The sequence below is a fragment of the Gavialis gangeticus genome, unplaced genomic scaffold, assembly GCF_001723915.1.
Source record: "Gavialis gangeticus isolate Ggan-Ray unplaced genomic scaffold, GavGan_comp1, whole genome shotgun sequence".
NCBI classification, from domain to species: domain Eukaryota; kingdom Metazoa; phylum Chordata; order Crocodylia; family Gavialidae; genus Gavialis; species Gavialis gangeticus.
The window spans coordinates 23,603,562-23,616,594 of NW_017728996.1; the positions used below are offsets into that span (position 1 = coordinate 23,603,562).

The window sequence follows — 13,033 nt, forward strand, 5'->3', positions numbered from 1 at the left end:
ACCCAGAATTGTCTGACTAGGTCTGTTCCATCTCAATGTGTTTGCTCCTTCTTTTCTCAGGTAGTTGATAATTACAACTAATTTATCAATCTTACTGTACAGCTGTGAGCCCCTCTGCCAGGTCCAGAGCAGAACTGGCCTGAACAAGAAAGAGAGATAACAATGGGTAGTACAGTGAGGAGGAGTGTGGGAGAAGGGAAAAGGAAAGCTAGTTTCATAGCCAATCTCTTATTTTACTCCTCCTTTTTATGGGGAAAAATGTCTTGTAATGTTTATGTCTGTGTTTAATGTTCTTTAAGCAGAAATATAACAGGAGAAATACCTGCCTGCTAGTTTTCTGCAGCCAATAGCCTTCAACCCACGAGGATGGGTTAGCTCAAGTGTGGGTGATTATTTTGGCTGGCAGGCCATTTAATGAGTTTTGATGAGTTGTTGAAGGCCACGCATACAACATCATTCAGAAGATATAATTTTAACAAATTATAGATGAAAAACAAGTTGTATACTAAAAATCAAACATCTAGTATAACATTTTAATTTTATTTAAAAAAAATTTTTGTCCTGATTTATGTTTTTTCAGTACTGTATATAGAAATCATTGAATAATAGCTCCAAATAATCTTGCTTACATATATTGTGTATGTGTGCGGCAGGGTGAGGGGCGTGGGGTGGGTGGGCTGCCTGGGTGCTACGTCCTGGGAACTGGCCGGGCAGTGAGGTGGGGACAGGGGGCACGTGCAACAGAGCTCACCCAGGCAGTGTGGTCTGTGGCTGCCCCTCCAGTGATCCACATGGGGCCAGGCCCTATCCACTTCCCCCCAGGGCACCCAGTGCCATGCTCCTCCCTGGCCCCACTGGCCCGAGCCCCAGCCATATGCAGGGCTGCTCCCAGTATGGATCAGCTCCTTCCACCTCCAGCAGTTCCTCCTCCTCCTGCCCCTACTGTGCTACTCTGGGTAGGGAGAAGCTTTAGCTTCCTGGTGGCTCCTGACCCCGTGCGCAGGGCTCCAGCTCCTGGCCACCTTTCACCCATTCTGCCCACCCAGTGGTTGAGTGGGTGGAAGGCGGCTGGAAGTTGGAGCCCTGTGCACTGGGGCAGAAGCCACCCAGCTGAAACTTCTCCCCACTTTGGAGCAACTTGGCAGGGGCAGGAGGAGGAGAAGCCACTAGAGGTGGGAGGAGCACCCACCAGGAAACTGTCTGTGCTGGCCTGAGCTGAGACGGGGGCTGCTGGGTGTGGGTGGGACTGTGGTGTTCCCTTCCCTGGGCAGGTCTTGGCCTCATGTGGCATCGTGGGGGCAGCTGTGGACCAGATCCAGTCAATTGGTGGGTGCCCCTGTGGGCCTGATCCAATCAGTTGACTGGCCACACCTGGTCTGTGGGCCATATTTTGCCCACCCCTGGGCTAGCTTCTCAAATACGAGCCAGTGCCTTCTCTGACAGAATCCTCTCTGCAGAGGCCTTCTCTCTAATGCTAGTCAAAATAAACTGTTAACAGAGCTTGGAAATAACTAAGTGCCAAAGTATATTATTGTTAAAATTTTTAGAGCCAAAAAATAAAGATCTGTTTCTTACTGCCAGAGGTACCTGGAGCTCTTGGGTATTTGTAACATCTATAGTTTTGTCATTCATATTCTGTTAACCTTGACACCAAAGGTATGCCCGTCCAAGATGGCTGCCTTTCAACTGTTGCGTACTCCATAAAAGATTGGCTTTCCTGTTTTGTGTGTGTGTTTTAAAGATCTCAGCCAAAGCATTGCACCAAGCACTGTCGCACAGTGGTAATTGGTGTCTGCCAGCAGGGGCAGTTTCATGTAGACAGGCAGAACGCACATACACAGAACAAGGCTAGCCTAAAAAAATCTTGAGAAAAAGCTTGTGGGGCTAGATACAGAAACATCTTTGAGCTGGAAAAAAAAAACAAACCAAAGAAAATCAACCTCCAATCCCCTTGCTCCTCTCCCCTAGGTAATAAAAAACCTCTCCTTCAATTACTTGCATTCAGTTGCAGAGACCCGATCCTATCATGTATGTCTAACAGAAACAGTCCATGAGATGCCAAACTTCCATCAAAAGGGCAAGTCTAACTCCCCTCCCTTCCCTCTGCCCCCCCTTTTTTAATACAATGAGAAAGTCATTGTGTTAAATAGTAAAATAAACGAGCTACAGTTTATCTCAGGTTGACATGTGATACTTACTCCTTCAATAAGTCCTTACAAGTTTGTAGAAAATTGTCTTCACATTCTTGTCACAGTTGAACATGAGAAGCGTTTATTCTCATCAAGGCTCATTTCCAAAAAAAGTACAAAATAAGTTGTTCTGGAATTTGCTTTGTGGAAAGAAGTTCCAGAGATTGTTTGAACTGGAAAAGGAGCAGACACAACTCTCCCATTAAACCCAGTGCTCACCTCTGGGCAAAAGGTTCACATGCAGCAGGAATGGGCATGCTTGTCAAGCCTTTCAGCATGACCTACTGTCATTGTTGGACAGTTTCTTTGGTCCCTTCCTAAGAAACCGTCTTTTTCTTGTTCTGTTCCAAATACAGTTGTTGATAAAAAGCAAAAGGAAGAGCGACCTAATTTATACACTAAACCTTGTAGCTGCTGATTAACTGATGTGGCTGACTGCCTGGACTAGAAAGCTTCTACACTTCCAGCTTGGCAGCAAAAGCCTTTGAGATTTGCAGCTAAGCGTTCGTTGAGAGAATGATTCCAGTTACCAACCATAATAGTGGGAAACTGATAGGTTACTTTGATTGAAAATTGAGCCAGGATTGAATTCATTGCAACCTTTTTCTTTAGGATATTCTGTCCAAAGGAAGTATAACCTGAGGGACCTTAGGTCTAGTGCTTTTAGGCCCCCATGACCACCTCCCATTCTGACACATTTTAAGATCCAACTTAAAATTGACCAGGGGAGGAGGGGGTTGGAAATAATTCTCCAAAACTTGCTTTCCTGAAATGCAGTTTTCACCCTTGTACAGTCTAAGGCAGTAATTCTCAACAAGGGTGTTAGGCATCCGGGTGATGCAAGACCCTTTTAATGGTGCCATGGTGTGCTGCTCAATATTAGCAATGTTAGGTGTGCAAACACCACACATGATTCACAAGATAAACCCAGACATTTCAAGTAGGAATCCATAGTGCCAAAACCATTTTGACCTGTTGTTGTCCTTAGGGTCTTTGCAACAGAAAAAAATGCTCTATTACTTTTCCATAATCAAAAGATGAGTAAAAAAAAGCTGGCATTTTCCAAAGGGTGGCTTGAGTCTAACAAGATGAGAAACACTATTCTAAGAAGGCAGACCAGGTTCTTTGGGTAAATCTGATATCTTTTATTATATCAACTAAAATAGTTGGAAAAAAATTCTTTGCAAGCTTTCAGGTATAAATACCCTTCCTCAGGTTGGGGAAGCATCTGCAGCTGGCATGTGCTCTTCCTAGACGGAATGAATAGTAAAGAAGCCACAGGCTGGTATGCATGCAAGAAAGCCAGTTAATGAAGATGTAAGTTGAGGAGTCAGTGAGTGAGAGACAGGCTTGGGGACAGAATGGGAAGGTGAAGGAATGTAGGTGGTAAATAGTGGAGAGGTACCTGGGGAGTCAGCTGATAGGCAGGTTATGTGTCATAAATCTGGTGTCTATATTTAGTTCATGATTTTTTGTATCCAGTAGATTGAGAAAGTGAAGTTCATCAGCTCATCTGTGAAAGGTGTTTTGTAAATTCCCTTTGAGGATTAGAACTGAGAGATTGGAGAGAGAGTTGTTTTCTTGTGAGAAATACAACCCCACAGCTAATTGGGTATTCTTGTCTTAGATTTCCGGTGTGCATTCACTCTGGTGTGCAGTTGTTGTTTGGTCTCTCCTACATGTTTTCCATCAGGGCATTTGCTGCATTGGATGAGATATATTACATTTCTGGAGGTGCACTTCTAAGATCCAGGAATGCTAATGGTTCTGTTGTGGGGTGTAGCGTGGGGTTGGTGGAGAGATGTTGGAAGGTTTTACGTGTCTTATCATGGCCTGGTCTGGATCCATTTAGTGCGTTTTGGGCTGTAGAAAGTTTGCTTCTGGTGATGAGGTTAGTGAGGGTTCAATGCTTGTTTGAAGGCGAAGATGGATGGTCCTGGGAAGATCTCTTTTAAGAACTGGGTCTTCGAGTATGGGCTGTACTTGTTTGACGATTTTCTGTATATGTACAAGGGAGGGATATTGTCATAACCAGTGGTGTGCAATTCATGGGGCTTTGTTTCCCTTCTAAGAACCCCCCCATGAATCCTTTACTATTCTAAGAACTCATTCTATACCATGGTAAATTTTAATTTCATCTTAATGATTTCAGACTTAGTCTCATTTTCCCATTTTTTGTAAGACTATATGTTTTTGTATTTCAGATGAATTAATGAGAGTGCAAAAGGCGCACTGAGAAGGTATTTTAATTTTTATCTTATACAAGCCAATTGCCCATCAAGAATGACCCAGGGCAGGGGGAGGCAGGCAGGACAGAGCGCCACCACCTACTGGCCCATACTGCTGCTGCTCTGCCTCCTATCCTGTATACTCCCCTCACCCCCTGCTGCCCCACCCCGTGGCGCTGCCACCTCCCAGGCACGGGAGAGGGTGGGAAGCTTGCACATGGTGGCTGCAGCCCCCACCCAGCAGCCTGCATTGCCACTGCTGCACGTCTAGCCCTGCGCAACCCCCTCCCCCTCCCTACCTACTGGCTATTCTCAGGACCTGGCAGCAGTGGCAGGGTGCAGCCACTGTGCCCCCACTCCCCTTCCTGCCACCTCCCCCTCCCTGCCAGATTTTGTTGGGGCCCAGTGGCAGCAGTGGTGAGGTCAGAGCAGGGGGGTGAAGCCAGTGCTGCGCCAACACACCATGCTGCCGCCTCCCAGGAGTGGGGGGGGATAAGGTTGCCCCACCATCCTCTCTGTCCCCCTTGGCCAGCACCCTGTGCTGCTGCCGCCTCCAAGGAGCAGGGCTGGGGGAGTGGGGAAGTGAGGCCAGCAGTGCTGGCCTTGCCCCCCTGCTCCATCTGCTCCCTTGTCACTGCCGCCAGGGAGCAGGGCGGAAGGGGGGTGGCAAAGCCAGCGGCATTGGCTTTGCCCCTCTGCTCCATCTGCTCTGTCACCGCCATCATGGCTGCGCCACCACTGCCTCCTGTCTGGAATGCTCCTGAACAGTCCAATTGGTTATTTCAGACAACCAGAGTGCGAATAAAGCATTAGACAGACAGACAGACAGACAGACAGACAGACAGACAGACAGACAGACAGACAGACAGACAGACAGACAGACAGACAGACAGACAGACAGACAGACAGACAGACAGACAGACAGACAGACAGACAGACAGACAGACAGACAGACAGACAGACAGACAGACAGACACTTTTATAATATTATAATTCTTCATCATGATGCAACATTCAGGTAGATGACAAAAATATAATTGAAAAATCATACTTACTACTAACTCTGGAGGTTTCCAGAGAGCAAGGTTGAATAAAAAACTCTCTCTCATCTCCACTTTGTGTGAGTAAACAAAAGATTTGAGAGAAATCCTCAAATAAAAAAAGTGAGACTGTACTTCCCCAATATACAGCCACATTCAGATTTAGCTTATTTCAGAGACAAAAACCCAACTACAAAGTTCTGATCTGAATTCAAACTGCCCCACAGTTTGGTAGCCTTGCCTTAGGGGGGCTTTTCAGACCCAGCTCTAGTTAATCAGCCCTATTCATAATACATGAGATAGAGCCCAATCAGAAGAGATTTGGTTTTGAAGAACTCTATGGATAAAGCAAAGTTACATAAATACAACAGAGTTACCTTTGGAGTATGAAATATTGTTAATCATTATGATTCTCATTTGACTTATTTCCACATTTATTGGATATAATAATGCCCCGAGTTAAGGCATGCAGACTGTACAAAGTACAGTCTCTCAGTAGTTGTATAAAGCCTTGACCGCAGCAACAGCAAGGTCATCTAGAGCAATAACGTGTTTCTTCACTTGATGCTTTTGAGTCATTTCAGCATAGCTAAGGTTTACATTTTTAAAAGTGATAGAGCTGGGGATAACGGTTTATCTGCACATGAAAATTACTTCAGAATAAGGTGAGTATGAACTTGTTGATATTCTGGATTTAATATCCCTGAAGTTTTTTCAGGGTAGCTACTCTGGATACCTCAATGAATCAGTCCCAAGCAAGCCAAATACTCTTCATACCTACTTCATATCTAGTTAAAATTGCATGGAGATTTCACGTGCAATCCCCAGGGCTAATGGAAGATTATGCAAAGTCAAGACAGAGTTATCCAAAAAAGACACAGGCATATAAAACAGTACCGCTTCTAGTCTAAGGTCCCCTTTGTATGTGCAGGTAAAGGAGTGATGGGATCAAATGCACAATCCACATAATCACACCTCCTGCCATGCCACTTGTGCCACCAGGCCACACATTCAATCAATTAATGGCAAGATAGGAAGCAGCTACAAAGTTATTACATATCTTTCATGGAACACCTTTGTAGTATATTCCTCTTTTTATCATGCCATCAATTGATTGAATATGTGGCCACTTAAGGAGTGATTAACTGGTTAAGGCATGATTAACAAGTTAAGTATGAGTAGATGGGGCCTGATACACACAGTACAGATTCCAATTGCAAAAGCAGTACATGAAACATTGTAATGTATTAAGAGACTTTAATTTAAAGTTTAAAAATTAAGATTTAAAAATATTCCCACCAATTCAAGTATCAGATCACTTACTTCCATGGCTCAGAAATATCAACGCATCAAAGAGAAAGCAGCTAAAAATGCTGCTCAGTTCTGAATAACTCAAAGCAGTATCATATTGTTTTATACGTATTACATCACAAACGGCATATCAAATAGACTCCATTTCTAAATGTGGATTTTTTTTCCTTCAGTATTTCTAACCCAAAGGGTCCCAGGGCAAAGTTAGAGTCTCACCTCTGAATTGCTTTAGCAATATTCTTAAGAACCATACATTTGAAGGCCACAGTTTTGCAAGTGACACATGTGACTCATTACCTTCAAAAGGCTGCCCATGTGTTAACAAACAGAATTTAGTAAATTATTAGTTTGATGGGTAACAATGCAGATGTTTTGCTGATGCAAACTTATGGAGAAAGAGAGGAAGTAAAAGTGCTTGATCTGGTTGGTGCTACTAATTATAGCAATTCTTGTAACAAGTGGTCATGGCATGATTCAGTATGAAGAGCAACACAGCAAATGTTTGCTAAAACAGATTATCGATATTGCCACTAGAGTATACAAACAGGACTCTGAACTCACAGACAGCTGATCTGATGAATAAGCAGCTGTTTTATTTATTGATTTATTTATTTTTTTAAAGTTATTTTTCAGACCAGAATTATGTTGTAAGGCACTTTGGACTTGATTGATAAAGCATGCCTAAATAATCACTGCCTAACTGATACAGAACCTTATGTCTATGGGACATCAGCTTCTAAGTCACCTAACCACTTTTGAAGATGTTACTGTCTGTCATCATTAGCGTAAATGTCAGCTTTTAGAGAGACATATAGAACAAATCAATTATTCCAAATACTGCTTTAAAAGAAGATTTATTAACAACATTCTTGAAAAGTGATAATTTAAATGGTGAGGGAGGAAGCAGTTGTCAGTATCCATATAAATCAAAAGAGTTAAGTCTTATATTACATATTGCTATTAAGGCTCTTAGTATAATGAAAAGCCCAACTGAATTTAATACAGTATTAAACACCCAAAACTTCTAAAAAAAGTTTCAAATATCAGTCCTATTGAACTATTTATAAAATACATTTCAGTAGTTGACACTAGCCTATCAAATTTTATCCTCATCCTTGATTTTAGCAAACCAAGAACCTAAGCCCTAAAAGAAAAAAATTGCTAGTTTACATCCTGTCAAACTGCAACATGTGTGAGACACCACACAGAACAGTAATTAGGCATGAAGCAATACAGACTTCTCACAGCAGGCTGCTAAACGCACAGTTAAACATGTTGCCAAACTAACACACTAGTTTGGTTACCAGCTAAGCTTACAATTAATCTAAACGTTCTTTCAGAGGGAAAGATGGGTTCATTTTATACAGGCTTATAAAGTCTTTAAATGTTTGAAAATACAGCATGATGCTGAGCTACTGTTATGAGCCCTTAACTTTTTAAGCGTTATTTTCAGAAACTTCTCTCACAACCATGTGTTTTGTGTCTGAGGCTGGGCTTGTCAGAAAGCACGACATTTCATAACAGCCACTTAGCACTTTACCCTAAAAAGGAAAAAAATAATAATTTAAAGGAAATTACTGTTAACATAATTTTCCTGCAAAGAAAAAAAACCCCTTTGCAATCTGCTATTAAACACTGAGGTATTTCTGATGCCAAAACTGAATGAATAAAACTCAAAAAATATCGAAAGAGGGTTTGGATGGCTTAGAGAATTTGTAATGGGATATGACAGCCTTTCACCTTGAAGCTGCCAGTCCAAGTCTGGTGCAGGTCAATAATCACACAGCTGGCTTGTGGCCTTTAGCAGCTGCAGCCAAGGAGAACCCTTGTTGACCGTCTCTACAGAGTGGTCAACAATTGACATAGTCATAGATACTAAGTAATTACATATACCGGAGCAACTAGAAAAATTCATCCAAATTAACCTTTAATTAATTTTTTTTTTAAAAGGCAAGAAACCTGTGTGGGGATCAGAATGAAAGGGGTATTAGCTCAATTTGCTTAAAAAAAAATCAATGATGACAAATCCAATTTAATCTGGATTAATTTTCTAGAGTGCTCCTGTTTTAAGAGACCCTAAATCACCCACTCACCTCTAGAATCTACTCTGGCAAAACCAGTCCTGAGGCACTTTAGTGAGATATAATAGGAAAATCTGCATTGCCAGTGCTCATTCTCTGTCAATGGTGAATATCAGCCACAAAGGTTCTCCACCTGGCACCTTCTATATGAATTTGAATACAAGAAAAGTTGTATTACAACTGTTACACAGAATTAGAAGGGGTGAACTTCAGCAGTTCAGTTATTGGCTTCTCCAAGTCTCTTTGGTGTAAAGTGTTAGCATTTCTGCCAAATTCTACTTTATGCCTAATCCCTCCCTCCCTCAGTATTTTCTTCATTTGCAGTTTTCAAAAGAAAAATGTCAGCTGTTAACACGTACCAAATTCTAAATATGAACTAAACTAATGATTTAGCCTGCTTTACCCTTTCAAAAAAGGATAGAAATTGTCTAAATGACAAATTAAAACACATGCACTGGCCTTAACTAAGAGAGGAAAAAATTAATCACTGTTTACTACATTTTGCACGGCACCAACTGCAAAGACCTTGCAAAAATTATCCAAATTCTAGGACTAGTGGGAAACAAAGCTACAGAATTCCTCTCTGACCCTGATCCTATACCCAATAAAATTCTACAAGTGAAGGATCAAAATCTACAAACCTATAGCAAGTAGCCAAGCCAAAAATTCAGAGTTTTCTTTTTTTTAAAACTTTTAGATGCTGGTGTTAAAGAAAGGAGCCAGAGGTTTCAGTTTTATCCTTTCTTTTTTGGTTACATTTAAAGTTTTATGCACAATTAAGTAAACCAAAGCAAATTCACTCATGTTGCCAATTCCTAAATATCAAAGACCTTGTGTAAAGGCAACTTTACTGTCACTGCTAACTGAGGGAATGGCCAATGATGCATGAGTCAGAAAGAAAAACCAATGCAGTTGTTCTATCTCCACCTTTATGGCTTATAGTGCATGTGTTTTAATATAAAGAGCTAAGATATTTAGACAGTTGCACTGTTACTTTTTGTCTCATATGTCATCTCTGGATTCAAAAGCTTGAGAGTAGCATCCTCTTCAGGACTTCCTAGTAAAACAACCCAACCAATTTTTAAGCATATAGAAATCAGAAAGTCAGTTTATGCCCATGGGCTACAGGCATTGGTATAAAAATACATTGTGTACAACACGTGTTTGGAAAATTGCATAGACAATATCTATTTATTTAAAGTGAAATAAGGCACAATTTTACTAAATATATTTTGGCTATTAAAATGCAAATCTATTTCAATCACTCTGATATAATGTACTTAAACATCTTTCCATAAAAATAGAGGTGCTAATGTAAAAAAGGCAACTCTCTTTGTCCAGGATATGAAATACTCTAGTGTAAAAATTAAATCAGTCAAGTTTTTTGTAGTTTAGGTGCAGAAAATTTGAACAATGCTATTTCAGATGAGGATCCTTTGCATTATTGTCCTCCAGACTGTTCATTGGTTGTTGCAGCATTTTCTTCATTTGCTGTATAATCCAGATGTTCCATCATCTAGGCATAAACAACAAGAGGACACTTTATAAAAAACCCCCATTTTTTTTTTATTTTTTTATTTAGAGGGCTAAAATTTTAAATTAGTTAAAAGAAATCTAGCTAGATCAGCAGCAGAGCAGAGTTTAGCAGCATACAGAGAGGAAATCCTCTGCAGGACTGAAAAAAAGCATCATCTGAGCCAGATAATTAAATATGGAAACCAACCCCTTGTTACCACTTCGAAACCCTTAGATGAAATGCTGTCACAGAATTCTGAGACACTTTCCACTGTGTCTCAGAACACCGCTCTAAAAGGTAGGCAGCAAGATTCAAGGTCCCTTGGACCTGCTGGTGGAGTCACATATCAAGAAATACAGGTGAACAGCCAAACCCTCATCTTTGGACAGTAAAGTAACTCAGCCCAATCTGGCACTAAGGGATGTGCCCCTCAAGGGACTGTACGAAGGTCAAAGACAGAACATGCTGTGTGGAACCTTGACGCTGATTTGGCTACTAGAGGAAAAACATCCTAACTAGAATTAAATCCAGGGTTTAGTGTAATATTTTCATATTAGGACATTAAAAAACAAAGCTAAATTGTGTTAAGTTCCAATAGTAATAAATAAGCAAGCAAGCAAGGTGTAAGAAAGGTACAACTCTATTTTCAGTTCCATCTTTAACATTACACAGACACTCTTGAGCCAAAACCCTTGTCATTGATGTCAAGACAAAATTCCCACAGAATTTAATAGAGATAGGATTTCACTTACAGTCTGACCTGAAAACCCCTTTACGGGCTTTTAATATTTCTACTGCTGGAAAATTCAATAATCAAAAAAGTCAAATGGTACTAAAATTTATTCCTCTTTAGGTGTACACCAGAGCAGTGGTTTCCTATCAGAAGAGACTACCACTGGACAAGTGCTACTCCATCATTTGGCTAATGGTACCTATCCTTCACTATCCTTGTCATTCTAAGATCAATACATTAAAAACTGATTTATAAGTAATGTATTTTACAAACATTTCCTTGCCAGACAGATGAGTACTAATTACAGGCCCAGCTGAAAAATCCACTGAAGTCAACTGAAGACTGCCATATCAACAGTAGCCTTTGGATGAAGGCCCATATTAGCAACAGTGATCCTCTAACTCAGTAGAACTCATAACATGCCAAAACCCAACTACAAACTAGAGGGGAGAAATAGTGTAGTGCAGAGTGTTTAGAAATGATAGGCAATTAATCTCTTCAGCATAAATATTCTATAGCCCAAATTCCAGGATCTTATACCTCTTTACATTAAAAATAATAAAAGATAATATAGCATATAATCTTTCTGCCTCATGAATTTAGAAGAGCTGTATTACTCATGGCATTATATTTAGCATGGGAGGAGCAGGAAGAGGAAAGGTGGGAGTTACTTGCAAAACTGTAAAAACAAAGCTGGTGATATTACTATACAGCTACAAACTGTGACAGTTCCAGGGACTAATCTCTGGGTAGCTACCCTAACAAGAGACAACTGCTTGCTCCCTATGGGAAAATCTGAACCTTCCCAGGTAGCATAAGCTCTTATTTCTACCACAAAGGACAGCAAGATGCTTTGAATCAGGGTATTTGATCCTTAGACACCCTTGTTTCTAGTCTTGGAATGTCCTACATGGAATATCTTAAACTTATAACCTTTTTAGATGGAAGAACTCAATTAGGTAGTTTTTACTACAAGAGGAAGCTGTAACTTCCTTCTGCTTCTGGGGTTTCTTTAGCTGGATTCATGGTAACTGAAGCAACCTTCCTTTAGTGGGTAGGGGTTAAAAATGTGCTGATAAAATATAGAAATTGTCTAAAATTATTTTGTTATATATGTAAGTAACACACAATGGCAGGTGATAAAGGTTTTACTGACAAGAAATGTCAATGGTCTGTTTACCTAACATTGATAAAAATGTTACACTGTTATATTATATGTTCACCTACATTTTATATATGAATACATGTGTACTTTAAACTTCAAACTCTGATGGGTTGGCATCAGTTAACTTCTAGTTAACTGCATCCGTTTCTCGCAAGCAACTTTCTTCCTGTGCTCTCAAAGTTGGAGCAAATGCATGGAACAGATCACATTTTAACAACAGACATGGACTGGATGTTGACAGACAGACAGACAGACAGACAGACAGACAGACAGACAGACAGACAGACAGACAGACAGACAGACAGACAGACAGACAGCTCCCTACATAAAGCCAGTATCTAATATTTTAGGCTTGGGAAAAATGCAAAGAAAGATAAAAGTATTTTCTCACCACAAAGATATGCCTGCATCTCTAAGATTCTCACCCCCCCACCCCCCTCTGGGACAAGATTGTTTTTTAAGGGTTTAAAACAAACTATGGCTTTACAGAACACAAAAAACCCCTGAAGTTCTACTAATAGAAGTATTTGTAAAGTAAGCTATAAAGAATATGCACCTGGAAATAAATCAGACCAAAGAACCCATTTTGCATTTGACTACACCTGTGAAACACACAGTCCAAAAAGCCCAATTCATTTGAGAAACGTTATAGCTGAAGGCAGAATTGCTTGGTACTTGGAAAAGTAAATCATGCACTTTTTCAAGTGAACCTTGTGGTTTAGTGAGTCATGAAATGTGGTTTAGTAAGCCTGCCTGCAATGATCCATTAT

At 40.6% G+C, this 13,033-nt stretch overlaps 1 protein-coding gene across 1 annotated transcript in view; it reads right to left on the reverse strand.

Annotated features, from left to right (window-relative positions):
• Nucleotides 1–7,606: 7,606 nt before the first annotated feature.
• Nucleotides 7,607–13,033, reverse strand: part of SPPL2A (signal peptide peptidase like 2A) — an 81,526-nt gene continuing 76,099 nt past the window's right edge. The window contains exon 17 of the mRNA XM_019504148.1: nucleotides 7,607–10,365. Coding sequence (XP_019359693.1) covers nucleotides 10,291–10,365 — 75 coding nt within the window. The 3' untranslated portion in view covers nucleotides 7,607–10,290. The remainder of the gene's footprint in view (nucleotides 10,366–13,033) is intronic.